The 27,582-nt window shown below is 58.7% G+C and overlaps 1 protein-coding gene across 2 annotated transcripts; it reads left to right on the top strand.

Annotated features, from left to right (window-relative positions):
* Positions 1-1,954: 1,954 nt before the first annotated feature.
* Positions 1,955-24,373, top strand: ECE2 (endothelin converting enzyme 2). 2 transcript variants are annotated; one of them, XM_084638887.1, is made up of 19 exons: positions 1,961-2,423; positions 6,889-6,975; positions 8,113-8,257; positions 8,844-9,059; positions 9,945-10,069; positions 10,976-11,122; positions 11,768-11,833; positions 12,600-12,788; positions 14,719-14,861; positions 15,166-15,280; positions 16,131-16,241; positions 16,739-16,837; positions 17,242-17,319; positions 17,902-18,005; positions 18,902-19,012; positions 20,000-20,067; positions 21,690-21,880; positions 22,028-22,123; positions 22,719-24,373. In XM_084638887.1, exons 1-19 carry the CDS (start codon positions 2,379-2,381, stop codon positions 22,893-22,895), a joined length of 2,313 nt encoding a protein of 770 aa, XP_084495013.1. In that variant the 5' UTR covers positions 1,961-2,378; the 3' UTR covers positions 22,896-24,373. The 2 variants fall into 2 exon arrangements, with proteins under 2 accessions (XP_084495014.1, XP_084495013.1); XM_084638888.1 differs by lacking the exons at positions 22,028-22,123; positions 22,719-24,373 and adding an exon at positions 20,511-20,565 and having other exon boundaries at positions 1,955-2,423; positions 21,690-21,875.
* Positions 24,374-27,582: the final 3,209 nt, after the last annotated feature.

The following is a 27,582-nucleotide window of genomic DNA, read 5'->3' as shown; positions in this document are numbered from 1 at the left end:
GGGTGTGTGTGTGTCTGTGTGTGTGTGTCAGATTGCGGTGTGTGTGCGTCAGATTGCGGGGTGTGTGTGTGTGTGTATCAGATTGTGGGGTGTGTGTCTGTGTGTGTGTGTCAGATTGTGGGGTGTGTGTGTGTGTCAGATTGCGGGGTGTGTGTGTGTGTCAGATTGCGAGGGGTGTGTGTGTGTGTGTCAGATTGCGGGGGGGGTGTCAGATTGTGGGGTGTGTCTGTGTGTGTGTGTGTGTCAGATTGCGGGCTGTGTGTGTGTGTGTGTGTCAGATTGTGGTGTGTGTGTGTCAGATTGCGGTGTGTGTGTGTGTGTCAGATTGCGGGGGTGTGTGTCAGATTGTGGTGTGTGTGTGTCAGATTGCGGTGTGTGTGTGTGTCAGATTGCGGGGGTGTGTGTCAGATTGCGGGGTGTGTGTGTGTGTGTCAGATTGCGAGGTGTGTCTGTGTGTGTGTGTGTCAGATTGCGGTGTGTGTGTCAGATTGAGGAGTGTGTGTGTGTGTGTGTGTCAGATTGCGGGGTGTGTGTGTGTCAGATTGCAGGGTGTGTGTGTGTGTGTGTCAGATTGCGGGGTGTGTGTGTGTCTGTGTGTGTGTGTCAGATTGCGGTGTGTGTGCGTCAGATTGCGGGGTGTGTGTGTGTGTATCAGATTGTGGGGTGTGTGTCTGTGTATGTGTGTCAGATTGCGGGGTGTGTGTGTGTGTGTGTCAGATTGCGGGGGGGTGTCAGATTGCGGGGTGTGTGTGTGTGTCAGATTGCGAGGTGTGTGTGTGTGTGTGTCAGATTGCGGGGGGGTGTCAGATTGCGGGGTGTGTCTGTGTGTGTGTCAGATTGCGGGCTGTGTGTGTGTGTGTCAGATTGTGGTGTGTGTGTGTCAGATTGCGGTGTGTGTGTGTGTCAGATTGCGGGGGTGTGTGTCAGATTGTGGTGTGTGTGTGTGTCAGATTGCGGTGTGTGTGTGTGTCAGATTGCGGGGGTGTGTGTCAGATTGCGGTGTGTGTGTGTGTCAGATTGTGGGGTGTGTGTGTGTGTGTGTGTCAGATTGCGGGGGGTGTCAGATTGCGGGGTGTGTGTGTGTGTCAGATTGCGGGGGGGGTGTCAGATTGCGGTGTGTGTGTGTGTCAGATTGCGAGGTGTGTGTGTGTGTGTGTGTCAGATTGCGGGGTGTGTGTGTGTGTCAGATTGCGGGGTGTGTGTGTGTGTGTGTCAGATTGCGGGCTGTGTGTGTGTGTGTGTGTGTGTCAGATTGCGGGGGTGTGTGTGTATCATATTGCGGTGTGTGTGTGTGTGTGTCAGATTGCGGGGGTATGTGTGTCAGATTGCGGGGAGTGTGTCAGATTGCGGTGTGTGTGTGTGTGTGTGTGTCAGATTGCGGTGTGGGTGTGTGTCAGATTGCGGGGTGTGTGTGTGAGTGTGTGTCAGATTGCGGTGTGTGTGTGTGTCAGATTGCGGGGTGTGTCTGTGTGTGTGTCAGATTGTGGGGTGTGTGTGTGTGTGTGTGTGTCAGATTGCGGGGTGTGTGTGTCAGATTGCAGGGTGTGTGTGTGTGTGTGTGTCAGATTGCGGGGGGTGTCTGTGTGTCAGATTGCGGGGTGTGTGTGTGTCAGATTGCGGGGTGTGTCTGTGTGTGTTTGTGTGTCAGATTGCGGGCTGTGTGTGTGTGTCTGTCAGATTGCGGGGTGTGTGTGTGTGTCAGATTGCGGGGTGTGTGTGTGTGTTTGTGTGTCAGATTGCGGGCTGTGTGTGTGTGTGTGTGTCTGTCAGATTGCGGGGTGTGTGTGTGTGTGTGTCAGATTGCGGGGTGTGTCTGTGTGTGTCTGTGTGTGTGTCAGATTGCGGGGTGTGTCTGTGTGTGTTTGTGTGTCAGATTGCGGGCTGTGCGCCTTGTGTCTGTGCGCGCCTGAGTCACGGTGCCCGCGTGTGCCAGTGTCGCGCAGCGCGGCCGCGCCCCTGCGCGCTGTGCCCGCGGCTGGGCTGTTTGTGAGTCCCGCGGAGCCGGCGGCGCCTCCATCCCCGCTGACCTTCGCCATCGGGCTCCGGGGCCCCCGGGCGTCCTGCCGCCGCAGCCCCCCGGCAGCAGCCGATGCCGCCCGCCCGCCCTGATGGACACACCCGCTCTTTCGCCCCAGTGACGGTCCCAGCTCGGAGCGCGGGGAGGCGCCTGCCCCTCGCCCCGCCGGCCCCCGCAGCCGGGGCCTCCGCTGCGCCCTTGTGCCTGCAGCGGCTCCGGGAGCTGCCCTGAGCCGCGCAGCTCCCGCCGGGCCCGAGCCCCCGAGCACCATGGCCAGCCCCGGGGCCGGCGCGGCGGCTGCAGCCCCGCTCGCCCCAGGCTGGGAGCGGAGCTAGGCGGTGGCGGCCGTGCTGGGAGCCCCATGATGTCCAGGATGAACGTAGCTCTCCAGGATCTCAGCAACAACGTGAGTAGCTGGGCTGGGGGGCTCGGCCGGGGGCTGCAGCCCGCGGGGAGCCTGGGGCTGGAGCAAGGCGGGGCTGGGCGGCCAGCGGCAGGGCGACCCCAGAGCCATGCTCAGGCCAAGCCCCTGGCTCCCTCCACATCCAGGCGACCCCCAGGCCAGGCAAGACTATGGCAGCTGAGGGGCTCCAGAGGGACCCTTAAAACTCGCTGTCATTTGCTCCTCCACCCCAGAGCACGGGGGGGGGAGGCAGTGCCGGGGGCCTGGGGAGCGCTGGGTGCTGTGTGCAGGGGTGCCAGGCGTCCCTGAAGCTCTGGGAGGGAGGCTGGTGCTGGGCTGGCCTTGGTACCATGGTAGGGGGTTAGTCCATTGGGGGGTATAACCCTTCCCAGAGACTGAGCCCATGGGGCTGGAGAGGATGAATGGGAGCCATTGAATGGTCTGGGCCCCACTCTGCAGCCCCCCCCCCCCAGAGTCCCTGCACAAGGTGGGCTCTCTAGAGAAGGAATTCAGCCCACCCATGGCTCTAGGGAGGAGGCTGGAGTTCATTTCTCCTGTTCAATGAGGGGTTTTAGAGTAAAACCCTGGAGGTGACCTCCAATGGCTGGGGGCACTAGGGGGGAAAGGGCACCTCGTGACCACAGAGGTCAGGGCCACCCCCATCCCCTAACAGGAGGTTAGGTCAGGGGCCGGCCAACCCCTTTTCAGGGTGCTGCGGGGTTGGCAGAGAACCTAGGGCCTCCAGCGCCGCTTGGCCCCGCCCTGCTGCCTGGGTGCCTAGATCCTGTGGCTCGGCCCCGCCTGACACCCTGAGAGCCCTGAGCCTGCAGCTCAGCCACCCTACAGGCCTGTGGCTGAGCCCCACCCACACGCCCGAGGAACTGGGGTCCTGCAGCTTGGCTCTGCTGCCCCCTCTCCAAATGCCTGAATCCTGCAGCTTGGCCCCACCCCACTCTCCCTGGTCTGGTGACCCAGCCCAGCCCCACTCCCTGAGTAGCCTGGGGCTCTGCCTTGCCTGCTGTCCTGGCCTCATCCTGCCGTGCTCTGGTCTTTGGGACCGTCACTTGCTCATCACTGCTGAGGGCTCAAGCTTCTCCGTGGTGATGCTCAGCGATATCAGAAGTCCCAGGACCTGGGACTGTGGCACATCTTAGCACCCAGTCCCACGGGGGGCAGTTCACAGTCAGGCCCAGTGACCTGGGTGGATACAGGGAGGGGGTTGGTGTTTCTTGCTTCAAAGGCCACTTACCAGGGAACCTCTCTTGGACTCTGAGCGCCAGAGACCCAGCTGCAGCATGGTCCCCTGTAGCCCAGAACGGGCGTCTCTACTCATGGCATGACCTCCCTCCTCTCCTCCGACATTGCGTGGGTCTCTAGAGGCATGGGAGATGTCCCTGGGGTCCAGTGTAGGGGATGCCAGGGCCAAGGGCAATGCAACTGGAGGCTGGGCGGGTTCCTGGAGTCTGTATTGCCATGACAGCGCACCCCTGGAGGGTCTCACTGCATCAGGAGAGAGCCTTGGAAAGGACAATGCCTGTGATGGGGTGTGTGGGGCCAGGTGGCTACCAGAGCCAGTCGCAGGAGGCTGAAGGAGCAGTGTTACAGGCACAGCGGAGCTGCCCATCCTCTTGCTGGGCAGGTTGTTGGGGCTTTCTGTTTGGGAGAGTGGGGCAGGTCTCCATCGTAGGGAGCTGTGCTTTCCCAGGCGCAGGGCCTCCCTGAGCTGGACCGGTGGGTGGGGGGAATCCCTGGCTCAGACTAGGCTGCCAGCAGGATGCTGAGACATTTTCACAGATGCCAGCGGCTCCCAGGAATCCTTCCCCAACCAGGGAGTTTCTGCCAAATGTTTTTTCTGAACAGACTCGTGCCCGTTTCCTGAGCTGGCAGCTTCTTTTGTGCAAACCCCAGCACTTGGTGGCTAGCGGAGTGCGCTGCCTCTTGAGTCTTTTTGACCCAGGCCTTGGCGCTCATGCTCTGGCCACTGCCCAAGCCACCCCTCACTGTGAAACTGGGCTCCCCGGTCTTACCTTTGATTTTTCCAAAACTCCCTTTCTCACCCTCGCCGCTGGGAAGGAAACCTTGAAAATGGGAGCCAAGTATAAGCGACATGGCAGTGTTGGCCCGAGTCTACAGACAGCCTCAAACAGGAGCTGAGAGAGGTGAACTGTCCCCATTCAGCTCAACGACATTAACCCTGAAACCTAATGGCAATTTTAACGTAACTGTCATTAACTATTTCACTGTTGGTCAATTAGCAAAATCAGCCATCTTGTGTGTTTATCACACAATCCTAAACCCCCTCCCCAAGGGGCAAATCCCCAGCTGCTCAAACCTGCAGGTTTCCCCCTCATCTACGAGGCCATCTAGCATGGGCAATGCCAAAGAAGTCCCAATGAAATGTCCAGCTAACCATGATTGAGGCCTTGTCTAGACTAGGCTCAAAGCTGCTTTAGCACTTTCTGACTAAGGCCTGATCTACGCTTGGAATTTGGCTTGCCGCCCTCTGCCCCAGTGTAGACGTGGCTAGCTCGACCTAGCTACCATTGCTTGGGGAAGTGGTGTTTGGGCAGTGATGGAAAACCCCTTCTGCCGCTGTAGGATGCATCTACACTATGGGGTTATGCTGGCATAGCTAAGGCTGCACCGTAGCGATGGCACTATAGCCCCCCGCAGTGTAGACAAACCCTAACACCGTTGAAAGTCTCGTGTAGACAAGGCCAGGGTGATTGAAAGGACAGGCTACCTTCCTTGAGGAAGCAACCTAGTGTAAAGACTGAACGTTTGTAGCCTGGAACAAAAGTGTGGCGAGTGTCCACACCAGCCTTTGCAAGCATGCTAGGCAACTCAAGGGGCAGGGACACCTGGAAGGCAAGGTGTCCTGTCTACACTAGAACAGGTTAGCTAACACCGCTGTCATCACAGCCTTGTATCCCAGTCCAGACACAAGCCTTGCTTCCTACTACCATCTTTAGTAACCTGGTCCCCATCTCTCTGCAGCACAGAGTAGCTTTAGGGCAGGGGTTCTCAAATTGGGGGTTCTGACCCCCCAGGGGGTCACAAGTTGGTTACATGGGGGTCACAAGCTGTCAGCTCTGTGGGGCTGACAGCCCTGAGTCCCCATTAAATTAAATTACCCCCCCTTTTTAATTTTAAGGGAGGGTCATGCTCAGAGGCTTGCGGTGTGAAAGGGGTCACCCATACAAAAAGTTTGAAAACCACTGCTTTAGGGGCTGCAGGGCTACTGCCCTCCATGTTTTGGCCGTGCCCCATCTCCCACTACCCTCGCTTGGCTTTAGGGGGCACGGTGCTGCCTTCCTTGGCTATCCCTCATCTCCCACCACCTCAGCCTGGCATTAGGGGGAGCTGCCCTGGGTATGCTCCTTGCCCCACCAGAGAGGAAAGCTCAGGATCGAGACTGATGTCTGGGTTATGGGGCACCGAGAGTAACGGGAAGGCTGCGTTGAAGAGGGGGAGGGAGCAGGGCGGGTGGAGGCAGCTGGATGTGAGGGTGCTGGGCTGGATGGGAAGGGGGAAGGAGCTGGACTGGGGGAGGCTCCTCTCACCCAAGAGAAGGTCTCTCTGAGGTCAGTGGAAGCCCATTGGGCTGGGCAGATATGAGTGCTACAATTGAAGTGAATTCCCCTCCTGAACTCCATCCAGGCTGCTGGCGCCAGCCTGCCAAGACAGCCCATTCCAGATGTTTCTTGGACTGACCACATCTGCATGGCAGCCGTGCAGAGGGAGGAGGCAGTGGCATTGCTAGGAAATGAAGCTGCAGGTTGCCTGGGAACCGAGGACTGTCTCCATGAGGCAATCTGACACCTGTCAGGAATGCTGATGTCAGAGCGGCTTCTGCAGAGGCAGCCATGGCAACCCACAGAGGGCGAACGGACGTACGTTGCTCAGGGGCAACTGCTGGTGCCCGGTGGGAGCAAGAGCTTCCTCTTCTCCACAGCACAAGCCTGGCAGCGCCACCTGGTCCTGCATTTGAGTCGCTCAGGGGCCAGGCAGGGAAGGAGCGTGACCCTCTAAAGTTGCAGGCAGAGGGAAATGCATTTGCCCACTCTTGGTTGGCATCACCAGGACCTGCACCCTGTCTGCAAGGTGCCCCTTGGTGCTCCAGGAGATGATTCAGGCTCCCTGATTCTCAGAGTGCAGGATCACGGTTTTATGTAAAGGGAAGGTAGGCAAGTCCCACTGTGGTGCACCAGCCAGGAGAGGCCACAGAAATGGAGCGCTCCAACCTGAGGGAGACGAAATTGTCCTGCTGTAGACAGCTCCGTGGCCCCTCAGCTCTGCCTTGGTGTCACTGGGCCCAGCGCCCCCTGCAGGATCCTGGCTCTGGGTCAGCTGGGCCCCGTGCCCCCCTGCAGGATCCTGGCTCTGGGTCAGCTGGGACCAGCGTCCCCTGCGGATCTTGGCACAGCCCTCTGCGATGTCATTCCTAGCCTGTTTTTTCTCTCTGCAGATGTCTGATTACAAACGAGCTACTTTCCAGGATGACGAGGGGGTGGATGCAGCTGGGGATGGAAGCGCCTCTCCTGATAGCGTGGAGGTAGGATCATGCTCCTGGAACGTGCACCAATGTGGGGCCTCTTTTAGACCAGGACAGGGCGCGGCTTCTTAGTGGCCAGGGCCCGTGCACTGCGAGGGAGGACACGGCTTGGCTTCTGGGCCTTTCTGGATTCCCATGGGAGCCCCACCAGCTCCTGTTCAGCAGCAGAGCTATTAATAAAAGCTGTCTCCGGAATCTCTGGGGCAAAATAATTTGATTGCCCAGGCTAGTTACCGAGCGTCTGATACCACCAGCAGGGACTGGAGAGGGAAAGAGGAGGAAAAGGGGCTGTTTCCTATGGGAACTAAAGCTGATTTTGCCTCCTTTTCCCAAAGGCCACACACCCATGGCTCTGCCAATGCCTCTCGGTCCTGCTCTGCATCCTCTCTTCCCCACACTGTTCCAGTCCTGGGCTCCCCACACACAGCTCTGCCACTGCCCCTTAGTCCTCCCCCACAGCCCCCCTGTCTCTCCTGGGACGGGACTGCCTATCACATCGACTTGTATGGACCTGGGTGGCAGTTTTTAGAGGTGATTAACCTCCCCGCAAGCCCTTTGGGAGCCAAGGCTTCTCTTTCCACATGAATGGGCCCCGGTGCCAGGCCCTGGCTCCCAGGAACGTAGCTGTAAGGGTGGGCAGTCCTTGTGGGATCTCCAGGGGGCAGATCCAGCTTTTCCCACTGGTTCTTCCTCTCCCAGCCAGATCATATGGATTGTAGGCAGATAGGGGAGCTCGGACAATGCCTGACCCCTGCTCTTCCCTCCCACCCTCCAGCAGGTGCCATCCAAGTCCAGCCACGGGCAGGATCTGTTTGCAGCGCTGGATGGGTCCTGCTCCCAGCAGAATTGCTGTACCCTGACGCTCAGTGCTGGGGAGAGACCACTCCCACAGGCAGTAGGGCCACCCAGGAGAAGCAGGGTGGCACTGCCATGGCGGGGTGGGTCTAAGCAGGGCTACCATGAGGGAAGGGTGGAGTGGCACTGCCAAGGGGAGGGCCTCAGGGTCCGCGTGCAAGGCTTATTTGTGGCTATTTCTGATTATGTGTTTGGGTTTAATCCATCAGATGCCCCTTAATACACTCTCCCCTTCTGTTCCCTTCCCCCCACACACACACTCCCTCTCTCTTTCCCTCCCAGGTGGGGTTCAGGAAAGGGGTCCCCCCCTTGCTGAGCCGCCCAGGTTCACGGACCCAGCTGGAGCTGGCTCTCTGTGCCATCTGCCTCATCACGGCTCTGCTGCTGCTGGGCTCTATGATTGCTCTGGGCGTCCAGTACAGCAAAGGTAGGAGGGGGTGGGGCCCACACACCTTCGCTGCAGCCCCCCCAGCCCATCTCCCTGCAGCTCCCGCTGCTCATCAGGCAGACGCTGAAACGGCTGGGGCTACTCACTAGAGGAAAGATCCTGGGCCTGTCCCAGGGAGTTGCTGTGTGGGGAGGCTTCCCTGGGCTGGAATTACCCTGGGGAACAGCAGTTGCTACCAGAGAGTGGGGGACATACGGGGACAAGATTCTCCTGGGACTGTCCAGCAGGAAGTAAAGAATAAATATTCTAAGGGACCACTTGGCCCCAGCCCAGGGCCTCACCGTGCAGCTGAAGAAGGGTGCTGCTGCAGGACTCGGTCTCCCATCTCCTGAGGACCGTGGGGGCCACCTCCCGCGCCCCTGCGTTGGCAATCATACTCCCATTGCCCCCTCTCACGGGCATCCAGGCACCGACACAGGAATGGTCAATTGCAGGGTTGGGAGGCAGGGCTCCTGGGCTCTGTTCCTAGCTCTACCACCGACTTGCTGCAAGGCCCTGCCGCTCTGTGCCTCTGTTTCCCCACTTGTTGGCCCTGGGACCTAATGACTGTGTCTCTCCCCCACAGACCCTTCGCACAGCACGTGCCTAACAGAAGCCTGCATCACGGTGGCCAGTAAGATCTTGGAGGCCCTGGACCGGGAGACTAATCCCTGCGAGGACTTCTACCAGTACTCCTGCGGGGGGTGGATAAAGCGGAACCCGTTGCCCGATGGGCGCTCCAAGTGGAGCACTTTCAACAGCATCTGGGACCAGAACCAGGCCATCATGAAACACCTCTTAGGTGGGTGTAGCCCTGTGCTGGGGTGCCCCCTTGCGCACAGCCACAGAGAACCGGGGAGGGCGGCACTGCAGGAGGGCCCTGGTGGGCTGTATGGACAAAATGCAGCCCAGGCTGGGCCAGGGAGAGACCCTGGGTCATCAGGGATCAGCTTCCCAGGGCCTGCCCTGGAAGGGGAGAATGCCCATACGGTCAGGGATTGCAGGGGTTCCCCCTCCCCCACACACACGCTGGGTGCGGGTAGGAGATATTCCAGACATGGCCAGACAGGCCCTTCAGCCCAGAGGCTGATGAGTCTCCTGGATTGGCCCCATTTGGCCAGTGGGCCCAGCCCAGCTGGTGCTGGTGACAGGGATGGGGCGATAACCTATGTGGGCATTCAGCTGCTGGCATATATTGCTAGGTTACAGCTTCTTGGAAACAGTACAGGGCAGACTGAGATCTATATCCTGCATCAGCTTCCACGCTCTCTCTGCCTCAGTGAGGGCACACTGGCCGGCAGTCAGTCCCACATCAGCACTGGCTAGGGGCAACCAATGGCACACCAGCCGGCAGTCTGTCCCGCACCGGCACTGGCCGGGGCACACCAGATGCACCCAGGCAGACCCTTGGGCAGCTGCACGGGACAGTTCCCTGGTGCCATCACTGGTGGGGATCATGCTGTATAATCTGCGGGAACCTAACCCACATGAGACTACATGGTGATACAGGGAGCTCCAGATATAGCAGGAGGGTGAGATGGGACCCAGGCCTAAGGCATGGTCACAGGTCGTGGTCACAGGCACGAAGTTTCAGGAGACCAGGGCCAGTCTCCAAGGTCCCTCCATATGCCAGAGCCCTCCAGTAAGGGAGGAAGTGACGGAGTCCCTCTGGTTATCCACTCCTCAGAGAATGCCACCTTCAACTCCAGCAGCGAGGCAGAAAGGAAGACCCAGCGCTACTACCTGTCCTGTCTGAAGGAGCAGAAAATCAGGGAGCTGGGCTCCCAGCCACTGATGGACCTGATTGAGAAGGTGGGTGCCGGGGGGGGGGAACCAGACCACCATGAGGTCTGGGCAGGAGCCCAGCTCAGGGAGGGAGGCTGCTCAGCGCACTCGTCTCTCTGCAGGTGAAAAGTCTCTCCATTGGGAGACCATCCTGGAGAAGGGCTGAGCCCTGGGAACCTTTGCCTGGCTGAACGCCATTCCCATGTGGGCATGGCTCAGGGGCCCAGGTGAGACGAAGTGCCGGGTCTCAGCCCAGTCTGCCATACATGGAGCGTTCACGTTCCTGTTACAACTGAAGAGCGCCAGCAGAGGAGCCATGCGCCGAGCTGCTCTCTTCCCTGGCAGGGGTCCCTCCAGGCAGGATTGAGGCCCACTAGTAGGGGTGGGAGTTTGCACTGGACGGGCTGAGCCCTATTTCCAGGGCTGTGATTCCTGCCTCCCCCTCACCCCATTTGTTATATTTCCCATCGTGTAAGTGATGTGAGAATCACCCCTCTCCGAAGGGGGCGCTTCTGTGCCTGGAGTCACACTGCAGCTTCACAGTCAAAGCACAGCACCCCCTTCTGCTAGGCAGGGGCAGTGCACGTGGCGCACAGGCCAGGCGTAGTGGGTAGCACAGTGCCCCCTACTGCTGGGCTGGGAGCACAGGCAGGGTGTACAGGGGCAGCTCCCCCAAGCACAGTAATGGCTGGTGCGCATGGGGCACAGGCAGAGCTTGGAAGGAAGCACCCCCAGCAGCACCCCCTAGTGCTGGGCTGGGGACACATGGGAGAACACCAGCAGCACCCCCTAGTGCTGGGGTATAGTGCATGGAGCACAGGCAGGGTATAGAGGGTCTCTTGTGCTGGGTGTGAAGGTGGAAGATTAAAGCCAGAGGAATTTGGCGACCCAGAGAGGCACAAGCCCAAATCCCTGCATTCCTGTTTCCTGCAGATTGGCGGGTGGAATATCACCGGGCCCTGGAACCAGAGCAACTTCATAGAGGTTCTGAAGATGGTGTCGGGGACCTACCGGGCCGCCCCCTTTTTCACTGTCTACGTGGGCGCGGACTCCAAGAGTTCCAACAGCAACGTCATTCAGGTAGCCCTGCGACCATGCCCTTGTGAGAGCTGGGGAGGGGGCACAGTGCCAGAACCTCACACTGAGCTCCCAGGTGCAACAGACCCAGAGCAAACCCCTCCCATTGCCCCTAGCTCGGAAACATCGTCACCACAAAACGGGGCTGGAGGAGCCAGCCAGGCAGCGGGGAGAAGGGCCCATAAAGGAACCTAGCCAAGGACAGAGGGAGCACGGGGGGCCAGAGGGCGCACAGGGCTATCATGGCTGGGCATTTCTGACTCTGGCCTTAAGTGGCCCAGTTCAGACACCCAGCCCTCTGCCTGCCCCCTCCTGCCTGGGGACACACTGGGAGGGGTTCAGTGCAGACGGTAACTGTTTTGGGGCCACATCACATACCTGGGCATAAAACGGTGCCAACGCCCGAGGGCCCCAGGAAGGCGCCTCAGCCTCTCGCTGCTGGGGATGTGAACGCCACTTGAGGATTCCCCACAGGTCAGATTTGATGGCCCTGGTCTACTGCCGAGGGCTGGGGTTGCCACAGGTCCTCCACCCCCACTGGTTCCCGGGAATAGCCATGACTGGATGTGGAGGCAGGGCAGGGGGCTTTGTGCTACAGAGCGGTGGCTGTGGGTATGCGGTCCAGGCTCATTTGTTCTCCGTCTCCAGGTGGATCAGTCAGGCCTTTTCCTCCCCTCCCGGGATTACTACCTGAACAAGACAGCCAATGAGAAGGTAGGGGGCTGGGTGGGGGCAGCCCATATACACCAGCCCTTCCACAGAGCCGGCCTCATGAGCAGGCCCAAATTCACGCCTGACTTCTGGTCTGTATTGGTCTAGCTTCAGCTCCCAGCCACTGGCCTGTCTCTGCCAGCCTGACGAGCCCATCACCAAATTTTGGGGATTGGTCCTGCTTTGAGCAGGGGGTAGGACTAGATGACCTCCTGAGGTCCCTTCCAACCCTGATATTCTATGATTCTATGAAATATTTAGTCCTCATCTAGGTACTTTCAGCCTGATCACGTCACCCTTAGCCTTCTCTTTGTTAAGGTAAATAGGATGGAGCTCCTTGTGTCTCTCACTATCAGGCAGGTTTTCTCATCTTCTAATCAGTCTCGTGGCTCTTTTCGGAACCCTCCCCAATGTGTGCCCCATCTTGGAGATGACCCAAGAGGCCTTTGCTCTCTGAAATGCGCATTCCCACCCCAACACCCTGGGTAGGACCCACACCTTCCTGTGCTCCTGATGCAGATCCAGCCCAGTGGGTAGAACGTGCCCCACCCCAAATCACAAGGGGCCAAAGGAAAGGGACCCCCGAGTGCTAGGACCCTGGATTGGAGCCTGTGCTGGGACCTAGTTGGCAGGACATTTTGGGGGGGAGGTTTGGGAACTTAAGAGCACAGGATCTGAGGGAGCTGAACTCCCCGACGGCCCATGACTGATTGTGTGGGGTTGTCCCTGCCTACGTGACTAACCCCGCTGCCTCTTGCTTGAGTGACAGGTGCTGGCTGCTTACCTGGACTATATGGTGGAGCTGGGGATGCTGCTGGGTGGGGAGACAGTCTCCACCCAGGAGCAGATGGAGCAGGTGCTAGAGTTCGAGACCCTGCTGGCCAATATCACCGTCCCCCAGGATGAGAGGCGGGATGATGAGAAAATCTATCACAAGATGAGCATCGCAGAGCTGCAGGTGGGTCCTGGGGAAGGGAGCCAGCCTGGTGCTGCTCGGGGAGAGGACTAGCATGGTGCTGCTGGAGGTGGGTGAAGAGCTGCGGGGAGGAGGGGAGGAATCAGCCTGGTGCTGTTGCGAGCAGCGGCTGGGCTCTGTCCGCTGGCAGGCGTTGGGGATCAGTAGTGGGAGGCTCCCATTTGCTGGGCGGGTCCCACCGTGGCCTGGAGCAGCTGGGAGAAAAATTCAGAATGAAAACTGAGAGACGAATTCAATTGGTCTGAGTCCTTCGTTACATTTCGGAGCTGCCTGGGCAGAGCGTGAGGGCCCAGCCCAGAGTACATGGGGAGAGGACAGCCGCACCATGGTAGCCCCTTTCTGTGCCCCTTCTGCTTCCCCTGGGAGCCCCTGGCTGCTTTTCCCACACACTCCAGGCCTCTGTGTTGCCCATCCCCACACCCGGATTTCATTAGGATTCCAGCGAGGTGGAGTGTCATTAATGCTGGAGGCCTGGCTGAGCAGCATCCCAAGCAGCCGGGAGCCACTGCTGAGCTGCCTCCACCATCCCGCAGGCTCAGCACAATCAGACCCATATCCCAGGGTGACCAGGTGTCCCAATTTTATAGGGACAGTCCTGATTTGTGGGTATTTTTCTTATATGGACTCCTAAGACCCCCCCCCATCCTGATTTTTCCATGTTTGCTGTCGGGTCACCCTACCATATGCAGAAACATGGGGGCCCCCTCCCAGCCATCGCTCACTCCCCAGGGCCAGCGGGTCAAGGGGGCATCAGCATCCCCAAAGTCAGACAGAACGAGCAGCTTCTGGGTGAGATCCCCCCTCAGTCCCACTGCACTATGCCCTGTTACCCCACTGGGGTCCCCAACCGCCGCTCTGTCACTGCCCCTTAGTCCCTTTGCACCGTGCTCTGTTACCCCACTGGGATCTCCCTCCAGCTCTGTCACTGCCCCTCAGTCCTGCTGCACTGTGCCCTGTTACCCCACTGGGGTCCCCAACCCCTGCTCTGTCACTGCCCCTTAGTCCCGTTGCACCATGCTCTATTACCCCACTGGGATCTCCCTCCCGCTCTGCCACTGCCCCTCAGTCCCGCTGCACCATGCCCTGTTACCCATCTCTGGGTTCCCCCCAGCTCTGTCACTGCCCCTCAGTCCTGCTGCACCATGCCCTGCTACCCCACTGGGGTCCCCGATCTCCGCTCTCTCACTGCCCCTCAGTCCCACTGCACCGTGTCCTGCTATCCCAGCTCTGAACTCCCCACACCCAGCTCTGCGGCTGTTCCTCAGTATTGATGGCACCCTGCTATCCCAGCTCTGGGGTCCCCACACACCCAGGCCCGATCCGCAGTGCCCTGCTGTCCCACCGCTGGGCTCCACACACACAGCTCCGTGAATGCCCCTCAATCCCAACCCGCAGCCCCCTGCTATCTCAGCCCTGAATTCTGTTGTGCTGGGGAAGGGGATGCCAGGACCCTCACCCCAGGGTTTAAGTTCCTGGCAATACAGAAAATCCAGCCTTCGTCATCAAGCAATGGTCACCAAGCAACCAGTCACCATAGCAACAGGGAGAGATGCAATCCTGTCTAGTGGGAAGGGAGGTCTCTTAGGAGGCTGAGCCAGGGATCGGAGTGAGGTGGAGGGGCAGGGCAGGGATGGGAGAGGATCAGGGGGCTGGGAGTGAGGCAGAGATTCAGGCAGTCAGTCTAAATGATGGGGGGCTGGAGTGAACCTGAGGGACCTGAAGTGTTTCTCCAGGGACATGCATCCTCCCCTTGCCCCAGTGAAACCCACCCACCGACCCTGGCTGCCTTGTGGGATGGGGTTCCCTCGCAGGGAGGTGGCCCTGCCTGGAGCCCCAGGTACCCGGAGGTGGGGACCCACCCTCGGAGCCAGGGGGGAGCAGTGCTCCCCCTCACAGCCCCGTGTCTCGGCAGGCTCTGGCCCCCGCCATCGACTGGCTGGATTACATGGCCTATGCCCTGACCCCGCTGGAGCTGAGTGAGGCGGAGCCCGTGGTGGTGTACGGCCGTGAGTACCTGCAGCAGGTCTCCGAGCTCATCAACAGCACGGAGAGAAGGTAAGAGCCCCGGCTGGAGGGAGGGGCTGGCGGACACCAGCGAAGTGACATCAGGGGTCTCCTTGCAGCACCCATTGGGAAGCAGGGGCCATGTCCATTGAGGATCAGGGAGTATCTGTTCAGGGCAGTGCCTGTTGGGGCATGGGGATGTGTCTCAGGGCCATGCCCATTGTGGGGGTAGGGTGGGGGCATTGGTCAGGGCCATGCCCATGCGGGGGGTGAGTAGGTGGGGATGTCTCAGGGTGGTGCCCATCAGGGGCAGGGTTGGGGTCTTGGGGAGTCAATGTGGCTCTGTCGTTTGCAGCATTTTGAACAATTACATGATCTGGAACCTGGTTCAGAAAACTGCCTCAAGCCTGGACCAGCGATTCGAGACGGCCCAGGAGAAGCTGCTGGAGACCCTCTATGGCACCAAGAAGGTGAGGGGCTGCTGCATGGGGCACATGGGACCAGGCCACGGGCATCAGCCCAGAGGCCCCTTTCTCTATGCACATGGGGAAACCCTGTGCCATGTGGGTGTTGACACCTTATATGCCCCTGGGAGACCCCAGGGGATCCTCAGCCAGGCAGCCACAGCCTGGCCTGTCTGGGGCATGGGGTAATGAGGCACCGATGTGAGTGGCGAGGCTGCTAAGGGGAAGATGCCTGTGCACCACTCAGCCTCCAGCCCTGGGTCGGAGTCAGAGAGCTGTGAGCAAGGGATGCTGGGTGATGGGGCTGAGCTGGGACAGCCGGGGGGTGACGGCAGGGTTAGCGAAGCGCGTGGGGGCTCTGCGGCCGGGGAGGGAAGTGCAGCACAGCAGGAGGGGTGGAACTCGGGGCAGCATGAGGCAATGCAACTGGCATCCCCTAGAGATGCAGACAGGCCTCAGCTTAGGGGATCCTTGTGGGGGGGAGAAGCTCAGCCCCTGAATATGTGTCCCCAACACCCCAGGATGGCCTGGCAGACCCTGAGAGGGGGCAGGCAGATATCAGGAGGGGTTCCCAATCCAGATGAAGGCCCGTCTGCCTTGGAAGGAGACAAGGCGAAGGGACATACCTGAGCTCCAGGGGTCCCTCAACGACATGACGGGCAGGCCATACAGAGCAGAGAGGAGGGAGTCCTCTCCCTCTGCCGCAGTGCTTGGGGCCTTGGGAGGCCAGAAATTGTGTCCTCCTGTGTCAGGGCGTGAGCTCGGTCCAGGCCCCTGCCCCACAGACAGCAAGGACTCAGGGACATGGCGCCAACCCTCCTCAGGTCTCACCCTGTGTCTCACTCTCTCTCTGGAGTCCTGCACCCCTCGCTGGCAAACCTGCATCTCCAACACCGACGACACACTGGGCTTCGCCCTGGGCTCCTTGTTTGTGAAAGCCACCTTCGACAGAGACAGCAAGGAAATTGTGAGTTGCCCTGCCCTGCTCTGAGCCCTCTGGCCTCCCTCACGCCAGCGCTCCTGAAGCCCCTTATCCCCCTCTCACCCTGATCCCCCCACCGCCCCCTGAAACTTCCGTACACCAGTTCACTTGCAGCCCACCCTCCGATTCCTCTGCAGATCCCTATTTGTCTTATCTTCCCCTATTTCCTACCCCTCCCCAATTCCTTTGCAGCCCTTCAATTCGCCAGTGGTGAGCTCCCCAGCTCGAGGTGCCTCTGTGCAGCAAAGGGCAGGGGTACGCAGAACAGAAAGAAGGGAATTCCCTGCCCTACCAGTCACCCAGGCGAGGGGAGTTCAACCTGGCTGCACACGCCCTCCTGTTCTCACCCACTGCAGGAGCAGGGCAGTCCCCACAGAGGGAGTAGGCCTAGGAGGGAGGTCTAGTGCTGCGTGACAGTCTCCAGGGGACGGGGGGTGCAGGCTGGCCGTGGGGGAGGAACTGACTCTCCCACTTACCCATAGGCAGAGGAGATGATCAGCGAGATCCGGGCGGCCTTTGAGGAATCCCTGGAGCAGCTTGACTGGATGGACAAGACGACGAGACAGGCCGCTAAGGAGAAGGTGACCGCCATTCCGCTGGCCTCCCAGACCCCAGCGGGAGGGGAGCCAGCCCAACTCCTGCCCTGAGTTAGAGGGGAGACGATGTCAGAGCTGACTCCAAATAGTCCCTCCCCAGGCAATGCCCCCTGCAACTACTGCTACTGTGCATTCCCCCCACATGAGACACGAGGCAGGAACATCCCCGGTCTCTGGGACACGGGCGTCCTGGTAGCGGGGAAATCCCAGCCACATAGTCCCACTGGCTCCCTCGGAGGGAACCCCAGCCCTGTGCTCCCTGGAGTAGCAGCACTTGCTCCTGTGTGACCCGCGCACACTTCCTCTGGAGGAGCCAGGGCTGTACACGGGGAGCTCCCAGGTCTCTCCCCGCTATGATCTCAGCCACTGGCCTCGCCCCGTCTCCACAGGCAGATGCCATTTATGACATGATCGGCTTCCCGGACTTCATCCTCGACAACAAGGAGCTGGACGACGTCTATGATGGGGTAGGTGGCCCTGGAGCATAGGGACCTGGGCCAAGAGTGGCCCTGGAATTGCAAGGCCAGTGGGGAGCAAGTGGCTCCCAGCTGCTTGTGCCAGGCACATGGCAGGGATCCAGTGAACCAAAGGTCCAATTGAGGTGAGATTTTGCCTGGCACCCATCCTGATTGTCCCACCCAGGGTATCTGGGCTCACTGGTGGGGCTGTGCAGTGGGGATGGGATCCAGGCCCTCATTGCTATAGTAACTGAGTGCCTAAAATGATTTATCTACCCCCATCTCAACCCTTCACTGCGTGTGGGGTTGGCAGGGTGTGTCCTAGCCCATCTCAGACCCCCACCCACCCTGTACCCAGCCTGCAGGGTGGAGGGGTGCAGCCCTAGCCCATCTCAGCCCCTTGTGTTTCTTTCTCAGTATGACAGGTTTCAGAGTAGCAGCCGTGTTAGTCTGTATCCGCAAAAAGAAAAGGAGGACTCGTGGCACCTTAGAGACTAACAAATTTATTTGAGCATAAGCTTTCGTGAGCTACAGCTCACTTCATCGGATGCATTCAGTGGACATGCAAGTCCTCCTTTTCTTTTTTCTCAGTATGAAGTCTCTGAAGACTCCTTTTTCCAGAACATGCTGAACTTCTACAATTTCTCTGCCAAGGTCATGGCCGACCAGCTGCGGAAACCCCCCAACCGGGACCAGTAAGGAGCTGCTGCAGCCTGGGCACCTTCCCACCCATGGCGGCAGGAAGCAGGGTGGAGGGTCAAGGCAGGGCATGACCGGGAGGCCCGGGGGCTAATTTTGGGGCATGGCTGGTGCTGTCAGTCTCCTGCTAGAGAAGGTAAAGGGAGATCCTGCCCCATTCTGCTGCCACCCTCACTTCCAGGGTGGAGCTGCAGCCTGTGGACACTACCAGTCCCAGCATGCAATGCTCTACCTGGAACCTATTGGCTGGCTACACTGCATGCTGGGAGATGTAGTCTCCACAGACTGCACCTTCCAGAAAGTGAAGAAGGCAGCTGCAACTTGCTCCTTCCATCCAAGGTGGGGACTTGAGAAGCATTTGACCCATTGGAAGACTCTCCCGCAGGCAACCCCACTCTTGGCACAGACGCAGCCGTGCATCCTTTCACAAGCACACGCGCACTTGTCCATGCCCCACAACACAGTCACACGCCAGGGCCCGCCTGGCTCTGACTGTATCAGAGACACACCAGCAGCCGCCTGCCCCCTCTGTAATAGAAAAAGATCAGCCACGACCCCAGAGAAGGGGGCCGATGTCCTGCTGTGTTCCTGGCCAGCCTTTGACTCATTCCCCCCGGCCCCAGTCCCTGGGACAGACCTCAGCTCCCAGGCAGCTGAGAGACTGCTACAATGGTGCAAGGCTCAACCAGCCCCCAGCACTTGAGCCAAGTGTTTCTGGCCAGACCAAAAGGATCATGATGAGGCTGGCTCTGGGGCCCTTAACACTGGGTGCAGAGAGGAGCTTCCCCCTGTGTGGCTGGCTGCTCCTCCTGCTGGGGCCTGTCCTGGTCCTTTGCTAGCAGGGTGCCAGGTGCAGGGGGAGATGCTGCCTAACATGTCTGACCCTCCCTAGGTGGAGCATGACCCCGCAGACCGTCAACGCCTATTACCTTCCCACCAAGAACGGGATCGTCTTCCCAGCTGGGATCCTCCAGGCTCCTTTCTATGCCCGCAACCACCCCAAGTGCGTCTGGCGCTCTGGGCTCTCGCCGGGTCATGCCTGTGTGGGTGGCAGGAAGCGGCTGGGGAAGGAAATGAGGCCCACTGGCAGCTGTAGGTTCCTGGGTGTACTCAGATCTGGGCAAGCCCCTCTCTCACACAGGGGCAGCACCTGGTCCCAGGAGCAAGGAGTGGAGCTTCCAAGGCAGAGACGCTGGGTCTGAGCTGCTGCTGTCCAAGCGCTAATGGAAGATTTCACAATCCCTGCCTTCCCAAACCCGCCCCTGATCAGAGAGGAGCTTCCTGCCCTGGGATCCCAGTGGGGTGGGCACTCGCTAATGCCCTCAGCTATTCCCTCGGTCCCTTAGGAAGCAGCCTTGCCCATGGCGGCTGTGGGCTCGGGGTGGGGCGAGCAGTCACAGGAAGACAGTGGGCCCAGCGTAAGACGCTGGCCCCACTCTGCCTGCTCACTGCCCTTCTCACCCTCACGAGAGGGCAGGACCTGCATCGGTCCTTTCCCCGGGGAAGTCAGAAGGGGGCAGCCTTTGCTCCAGTGCTGTGGAAGAGGCCGGGCAGGTGTCGCCATCCCAGCAGGGGTGGCCAATGGTTGCCCCATGGTGTTTCACAGGCTGCACTGCTCTATCCACAGGGCCAGGTCCATTGCTAGGACTGGCAGCCTTCCCCCCGGGCCAGTACTGACACTAAGTGACTCTAGGCAAGGATCTACTCCAAGCCTGGCCTGCTAGTGCAGCGCATTGTTACGGGCAGCCATCCTGAGCGGGTTTCCTAGCTGGACATGTGCTTCGGTCAGTGGAGTCTCACCTCCATTGGGCACCCAGGCTCCCGGCACTCTGCATTCACTGCTCCTCAAAAGGGAGCACCGGGAACGCAGCATGGGGGCTGACTCACTTTGCTGCATGAGCAGCAATCAGGGAGGCTCCAATACCACCGGGATACGGGCCATGTGAAGAGCTTAGACAGTAAACTAGGGTTTCTTCTTGGCTTCATCCAGGGCCCTCAACTTTGGCGGCATCGGAGTAGTGATGGGGCACGAGCTCACACACGCGTTCGATGACCAAGGTAGGATCCAGCTGGCCTGTCAGGCTCCCCTCTCAGCTCCCCGGTCTCTTGCGCACACCCTGCCATTCCAAGAATGCACGTGGGCCACTATTGGAAAGGACACTTCGTACAGGGACACCTTAACCAAACAATCCTTATATTGGATAGAGAGGTGACGCTATCCTGCCCCCCCGGCACAGTGCTCCCAGCTCCTCTTCATTGCAGCCTCATCCTGTCCTTTGCATCATGGAGCTGCCCAGCACCTCTGTCCTGTACACGTCCTGCAAAGGTTTCCAACATTGCTCTCCTCTGGGCTACCAGTGGCCTTGCCATCCATTCCATCCTGTGCTTCCCCACATCATCTTCTTCCTCATGGCCAACATTAGCTTCTTTACAGCCCTCAAGATGTCCTCTCTCTTTGGCTGGCTCTCCTCCCCATTTTGTTTGTCCTCCTGTCTCCCCAGGTGACACCTGCAGGCATCTCCCCAGGCTTCTCTGTGCAGCTTTCGCTTCTGCTCGGTGAGGACTCATGTCTCTGCATCTTGAGCCATGGCTTGTGGCTGGCAATTCCCAATCCCCCCACTCCACACTGCTCCTTGTGGCTGTTGGAGATCTTCCCCTTTTCCAGCTGGACACATGTTTGTTTTGTTTACATCCTCTCTCTGCATGCTGTGTAGTGTTGCTAGGCCATGGCCAATGGTGGAACGCAAAAGGCAGCTTTGGGGTGATTGGAGCCTCCATGCCAAGACTCACTCCCTGGGGGTCTGGTTGAGAAGTGGGTTGAGATCCCATAGTTACAGGGGTACAGAGAACGCCACCATCAGGATAGGGGGCCTGCGGGCTCAGAGCATTGAGAATGGGCATGGAGACTTTCACCTCTAGGCTGCTGGTTCATAGCTAGCCCTGGGTGGCAGGGAAAGAGCAAGTCATCCGGGACTCTTTGGTGGCTGAGGTGAAGCGAGCTGGGATCCTGGCCAGTTCCTGGCAGACAGAAAAACCACCAGCACAACCAGCGCCAACTGACCCCATTGTTAGCAACTGAAGAAGCCGAGGACCGAGCAGGCCATGCAGTGTGATCTCCTCTTCTAGAGGGGTCCCGGCAGGTCGAAGAAAACTCATACAGCTGCTGCCCAGGCAGCTCCTGCTGGAAAGATGAAGCCGTCAGTCTCCAAGGCTGCACAGCCACCATCCTGGCCGCAGAAGATCCTGGGAGATGATCTTGTCCTTTCCCTGTTGCTCATTCACAGAGGCACCATGGGTAGGGAGGAATCCTGAAGCCCATAGAGCAGGTGCTCCATCCCCATCCTGAGCTTGACTGGCCTGTGCCTCTGATTTTTCCCTTTTCACGTCCCTCTCCATTTCAGCAGCCCCTCCCCTGCCAGATGCCCCCAGTCATGGGCAGCAGGCTTAAGATCCCATGTCAAGCCGTCACATGGACCCTTGTAACTTACCTTACCCTTTGGGCTGCTTGCAACATGCGTCATGCTGGGGGCCACTCGGGATGGAACTGAGACTGTGCTGGGGGTCGTGGCTCAGTTCTCTAGCGGGCCGCTTGAGGAGAAGGCTCCAGAGACAGGTGATAGAACTGTCGCTGCCGGCAGCGCCTCCTCCGGCCATTTATCACGCACCGGGTTGTCTTCCAGGTCGAGAATACGACAAGGAGGGGAATCTGCGTCCCTGGTGGCAGAACTCCTCCCTGGAGGCCTTTAAGAACCGGACTGAGTGCATGATGGAACAGTACAGCAAGTACATGGTGAACGGAGAGCATGTCAACGGCAAGCAGACCCTGGGCGAGAACATTGCAGACAACGGGGGCCTGAAGACAGCATACAATGTGAGTAACCCAGCGAGCCCGCCCCGTATGCAGGTGATGGACAGCAGGTCCTAAGGCCAAGGTTCAATTCCCACTGCCCCCCGATTCTGAGGGGAGCATCACTCTGTTTGCTGCTGTTTCACGGCATGCCTTCTTGGTTCCCTCCAGGCCTACAAAGCCTGGCTGCAGAAGAATGGAGAGGAGAAGCACCTGCCTGCCGTGGGGCTCACCAACAACCAGCTCTTCTTTGTAGGATTTGCACAGGTACGACTCTGGGATGGCACAGATGCCCCTCAATCTCAACCTGCAGCCCCCCTGCTACTCCAGTCCTGGGCTTCCCCACACACAGCTCTGCTGATGTCCCTCACGGCTGTTGACCTGCAGTCCCCTGCTATTCCAGTTGTGGAGTCCCCCCAGACACCTCTGCCAGTGCCCCTCAGTGCTAACCTACAGCTCCCTGCTATTCCATTTTGGGAACAGTGGGCCATGGTTTTTAAAGGCCTGAGTCTACAGTATTGAGACCCAAGAGAAGAGAACCAAATGAGCTCCTCAGTGAGGCCAGATGGGACTATCCTAGCCCTCCATAGCTATACCAAGGGTCAGGCCCCCTCCCAGCTAGCACTCCATCTTCCCCTAGCTCCATTCACCACCTCCCCAACGGGGCAGTCTTGGGGCTGCTGCTGCATTGGGAAGTACACTCCCTGTCCCAGTGCAGGGCAGCCTTGGCCCAGGGTGCCCAAGGCAGGAAACTAGTTGAGAAGGGGGTGCTGCTCAGCAGTTGTCTGGCTAGGTGTTGGGCTGAGGCTAAGGCCAGGTCTGTACCTCCCTAATCCTGGTCCTTGTTGTGTCCCTCGCACAGGTGTGGTGCTCCGTGCGCACTCCGGAGAGCTCACACGAGGGGCTGGTCACCGATCCACACAGTCCAGACAAGTTCCGGGTCATCGGCACCCTCAGCAACTCCAGGGATTTTGCTGAGCACTTTAAGTGCCCGGTGGGCTCGCCCATGAACCCCGGCAAGCACTGCGAGGTGTGGTAGAGAGGGGCTGGCAGGGCAAGAAGGCGTGTAGCCAGGGAGGGGGACAGAGACTCTGTACATACACAACCAAGCAACTTCCCCAGGACATAGGCAGGCAGGAGCACCCAGGTAGAGTCCCAGAGCCATGCCCCCCCCGCCCCCAAGCCTCTTGGATGGGGACACGTGGGGGACATCTCCGGGAATAGCCAGTGGCCTCAGCTTCTCAGCTCTGGCTTGTCCTGTGCAGGCTGCAGGCTCCTCCCATCTCAGACAGGGCTCCAGGAGGGAGTGTAGGAGCCGCAGCGTCCTGTGGTGGAACCCAGCCCACCTGCCTTGGTCATACTCCACCCCTGCGCCATTGACCCCATCCCCACTATTAGCACCGGCCCCCACTGCACATTGCCAGGAGTGTCAGCCCAGGGTCTCCTGCTTGAGCCCCACTCCAGCCAGTCCGCCAGCCCCACCTCCCCCGGCTCCCCAGCGCAGGGTCAGCGGGACCTGCTCACCCAAGCAGGGCATGGGTGGAGAGAGCCTTCAATGGCTCACTTTGGGCAACGCCAGCCTTTTCCTTACAGCCCCGCCCTGTGGGTCTAGTCTGGGTGCAGCTCCTCCAACGGGAGTGCTGGCACCGTGTAACCGCCGCGCGATCGGACGCAGCTAGGGCAGGCTGAGATGCCCCCGACGGTTAGAATGGCAGTGCCCGTGCTCCCAGCAGTCGACCTGCACCAGGGGGCAGCACGGGCGCTGCAGCAAGGAAGGGGGCAGGCTCTGAAGAAAAAGGCCAGAGTAGACAAGGCCAGTTATGGGAACACTGGGTGGGATGGGGCAGAGAGCCTCCGCAGCCTGGTGTCATCCCAGGGATGGGCATAGCCAGGGTAGGAAGGACAGCACCAACAGCAACACGGTGCCCCTGTTGCCAGTCTGGGATGCAGGGAGAGGAGACCCCTCCAGGGCACAAAGGGCAGGAGTGCAGCTCCCCTACCGCCACTCTGGGCACGGGGAGGTGAGGCATAATTCAGGTCTGAAGGGCAGCAGCCCAGCACCCTCTCGTGCCAGGCTGGCAGGGTGGAGAACATCCACAGACATTTATCTTTTTAAACCAAATGGAACGGCAGCAGTTAACCCCGGGAGGATCCCTTCTGACTACAGGATCTTCCCCGGGATTTGCCCTGAAACAAGCTGCCTGTTCTAAACCAACTCCGATCCCCTGCCAGCTTCCCTCCCACTAACCCAACTGTGTGCCAGGGCAGGCTTTTTCTGGATTGTTTGAGGGGGATCAGACAAGGCGTCTGAAAGCTGGGAGCTTCGGACTGTGAGCTGCTCTCGCTTCTGGGGCATTTTCTTAACCTTCTTAGGCTCATTGTAATCCAAAACCAGCTTGGCTTAGAAACTCCCCATTTGCTTTAATAGGTTGGTCATGGTGGGGACTGGTGCCTTGGACTAGCTTTGGGTGGTTCTTGATGGATTTATTTAACGATTAAAAGCAGTTTCCACTTTCACACTGGGCTCTGTCCTTAACTCCGCACAGTCCCAGGGTAGATGGGGATAAGCCCCCAGGCAGGGTACGACTCAAGGGGAAGGGGTGGATTCTGTGGGGAGTGGGAACACACAGACTGGCGGTGGGGCAGAGTCTGGGGAGCACAGTGTGTGCGGTGCTTGGGAAATCCTGACACGGAACACTTCTTACATTTTAAAAAACCTAAGGAAATTCCCAGGGGACCAGGCTGGGGGGTGGGCTTTGTTAAACTGGAATTAAGACTGGAAAAATCTAGCAGTGACTTTCGTGAATGTTCTCCAAAAACACCAATCTTGAACAGCCTGGAAATTAGGTTACACGTACATAAAATAAAAAAAAAGAAATGAGCAAGTCTGCAAATGTACAAGTGAGGTCATTCAACCAACCCTAACCCCGCCCCAGAAAGGGGCACCATCAGCCCCCCAGCTTCTTATGTTCACCCACCGTCTAACTAGGGGAGTGACATAGGAAGGGCTGAATCTTGGAGTGACAGAGCAATTCCTATCCCCCACGAGGGGAAGCTGCTCCCTAAGGGAGATGAGGTGGCACTAACCCCAGTTGGACTCACGCTGATTTGCTAGGGAGATGGGCCCCATTTCCCTAGCAGATCTGTACCCCTCCCCTGACCCATAATAAAGCAATGGGAGGCCCTCAGCCTCTGTTGATAGAGTCAGTTCTCCCAAAAGCACAAGCACAGATAAGGGCCAGGCACCCCCTGCACCGCAGGGCCCGCACCATCCCCAGCACAGAGCCCGCATGCACCTGAGCACATGGTAGCATAGGGACACGCATCCCCCAAACCAGCAAGTCTCCCACAACGGCCACCGAGAGTTGGGTTCCATTTCATGCTGTTTTATGTAAAATTTTCAAGGGCATTTAGCAGGGGTGCAAAGGGCCAGAGCAACAATCCTGAAGACCAAAGCAGCGTGTATCTACAAAGCAGGTCCCGCTTGGGCAGCAGCAGGATAGGCCTCACACTGCCAATGCAGCTCCCACTGCCCCGCAGGGACCGTCCCCCCCAAGGGGAGAGCAGTCTCCACTGTCCACTCACTCACTGGCCAACAAGGGAGCCAATTACTGTCCACTGTAACATGGTCCCTTATCCACTGTAACTGGACCCTCTACTCATTTCACACGGGGCTGCTGGACGGTAACATCTCTGGCACTACTGAGCCGGGACAGACTGGAGCCCTGACCGCTCGTAAAGGGCTCTGTGCCCCACCCAGGCCATCCCACAGAGTAAGGGCTGCAGGATTAAGGCCCTGAGGAAACTGGGGGATGAAATAGGATCCCAGGAGCTGCAGCAAAGAGAAGCCCCTTCCCCGTCCCGTTGCACGCCTTGGTCTGCTGGAAGGAAGGCTGAGACGGTGGGATCACCAGCTGGAGTTGGGCAGGCTGCATAGCCACTGTGGGAGCAACCTCTCCACCAGCCCTGAATCCCCTGGCCCAGCTGCCAAACCTCCGCAAAACACGTGCTCCGCAGCAATGCCCCAGGCGAAGCGGTTTCCCGTGGGCCCATTGCATTGCAACCCATGGAAGCCGAGAGACCTGGCTTGGGGGTGCGGGTCAGAGAGGTTATTTTTACATGTAGAACGAGCTAGTGAGTGGCCGGCGAACTTCTCCGATGCTAGAAGGAAATGAAAGGAAAGCTCTGAAAACTCCATCCCAGCCTCTGGCTTTCATCCTCTCCTCCTGCTCACTGCCTCCCCAGCTCCCTGACAGGCTCAGAAGTGCTGAGGGCGGGCTTCCTGCAGAAGGGAGGGGCAGAGGCCTCCCCATACGCCGGCTTCTTTGGGTATGAACACACCCAGACCTGCGATCCAACCCCCACCTTCCCCTCCCCTGGTGCCACTTCTATAGGAACAACCTCACTGCGTCTCCTCGGAACACACACCACAGCTCTGCCTAGGCCAGGAGTGTGCGGGTGGGATTAACTGGTGACCAGATTGCTTTTCTCTCCTCCACCCCAGCCCATCTCTCCATTCTGTGGGTATTTGCTGCGGTTAACTCGACTGATTGGCACCTGGGTATACACACCTGGGCTAGCCTATTCAAGTGCGAGCTTCCCCACTGCAAAGCCCTACCCAAGCTACCGGTACTGCTGCACTCCTTCATGTGTTGCTAGGACTGCTGGGAGCTAAGCCCGGCAGTGAGCTGAGCCCCCCTGTGATTCCTTCCCAGGGAATTGGGGGAGAACTTGTCTGTTCTGGGCAGACCAGCTGAACTGTGGGAAGGCACTGGAGGACTATCAGCACTCCAGCGGGTTAGCCTGCACCCACGCTGGGCTTCAGCCAATACCCAGAATAGGCCAGCTAGCCCGGGTGCATAGCACTCCTATGCTCAGATGAGAGGGTTGTGCGTGTGGACAGGAGCAAGCTTGGGGCAACCCCTCAGGAAGAGCCTGAGTTCACTCTGCAGGGGAGACAAGCCCTGTGTTACTCCCCTGCTGCTCCCAGCCAGGGGTCACTTGCTCAAGAGCAGGGGGTCATGGGCAGGTTTCACCCACACCAAAGCCTACTGAGAAATGCCAGTCTCCAGAGAGCAGCTTGGTTCCTTCACGTAAAATCCCCAGATTTGCCACGTCGGCCACCAACTCAGTTTCTCCTTGGCCTTTTGGCCAAGATCAGACACACTTTCACACGAAGGTGTAATACGCTGCCTATTGAGGCCTAGAGCCTGCCCCAGCCCCCTTTCAAGAGACACCTTCATCTCTGATCTTTACAATGTGCTGTTCCTAAGAGAAATATCAGCCCAGCTGCTAGGGGGAAGAGACAGACATGTCCTTGTTCCACCAGGACATGGACAAGAAATCAGCCAGTGCTGAGCAGCTGGGAAAACAATATTTAGAGCAACATTTTCAGAAGTGGTGGCTGATTTTGGCTGCCAAGCCGAGTTCCCATCTCTTGCAATTTTACAAAATTTGCAACATTTGGTGATTTCCTTAAAGCCCCAGCCCCTGGAGTCATGGGATTATGTTGGGATCTCAATTTGAATTTCAAAAATAATTTCTAGCCCTTCCTGGTTGCGGAGAAAAGCTGGAAAATGTGACCCCCAAAGGCTAAAACCAAAACCTCCCCTCATTTATTTGTTTATTAAAATCTCATGATTTGGGGAGCCTGATTCTTGATTTTTGAACGACTTGGCCAAGCTATGCTGCAGCGTGACATCCCCTGGGCCTGAATTTCAAAGATG

Source organism: Lepidochelys olivacea, assembly GCF_965140295.1.
Source record: "Lepidochelys olivacea isolate rLepOli2 genome assembly, chromosome: 9".
NCBI lineage: Eukaryota > Metazoa > Chordata > Testudines > Cheloniidae > Lepidochelys > Lepidochelys olivacea.
This window is presented reverse-complemented; position numbering and strand designations above follow the sequence as displayed.

Bases quoted from the DNA above. Each gene is read 5' to 3' on its own strand.
- ECE2 (XM_084638887.1), top strand. From the start codon at position 2,379: ATGATGTCCAGGATGAACGTAGCTCTCCAGGATCTCAGCAACAAC. The intron at 11,123-11,767 runs GTAGCCCTGCGA...CTCCGTCTCCAG, and splicing joins CCAACAGCAACGTCATTCAG to GTGGATCAGTCAGGCCTTTT. The intron at 17,320-17,901 runs GTAGGTGGCCCT...CTTTTTTCTCAG, and splicing joins TGGACGACGTCTATGATGGG to TATGAAGTCTCTGAAGACTC.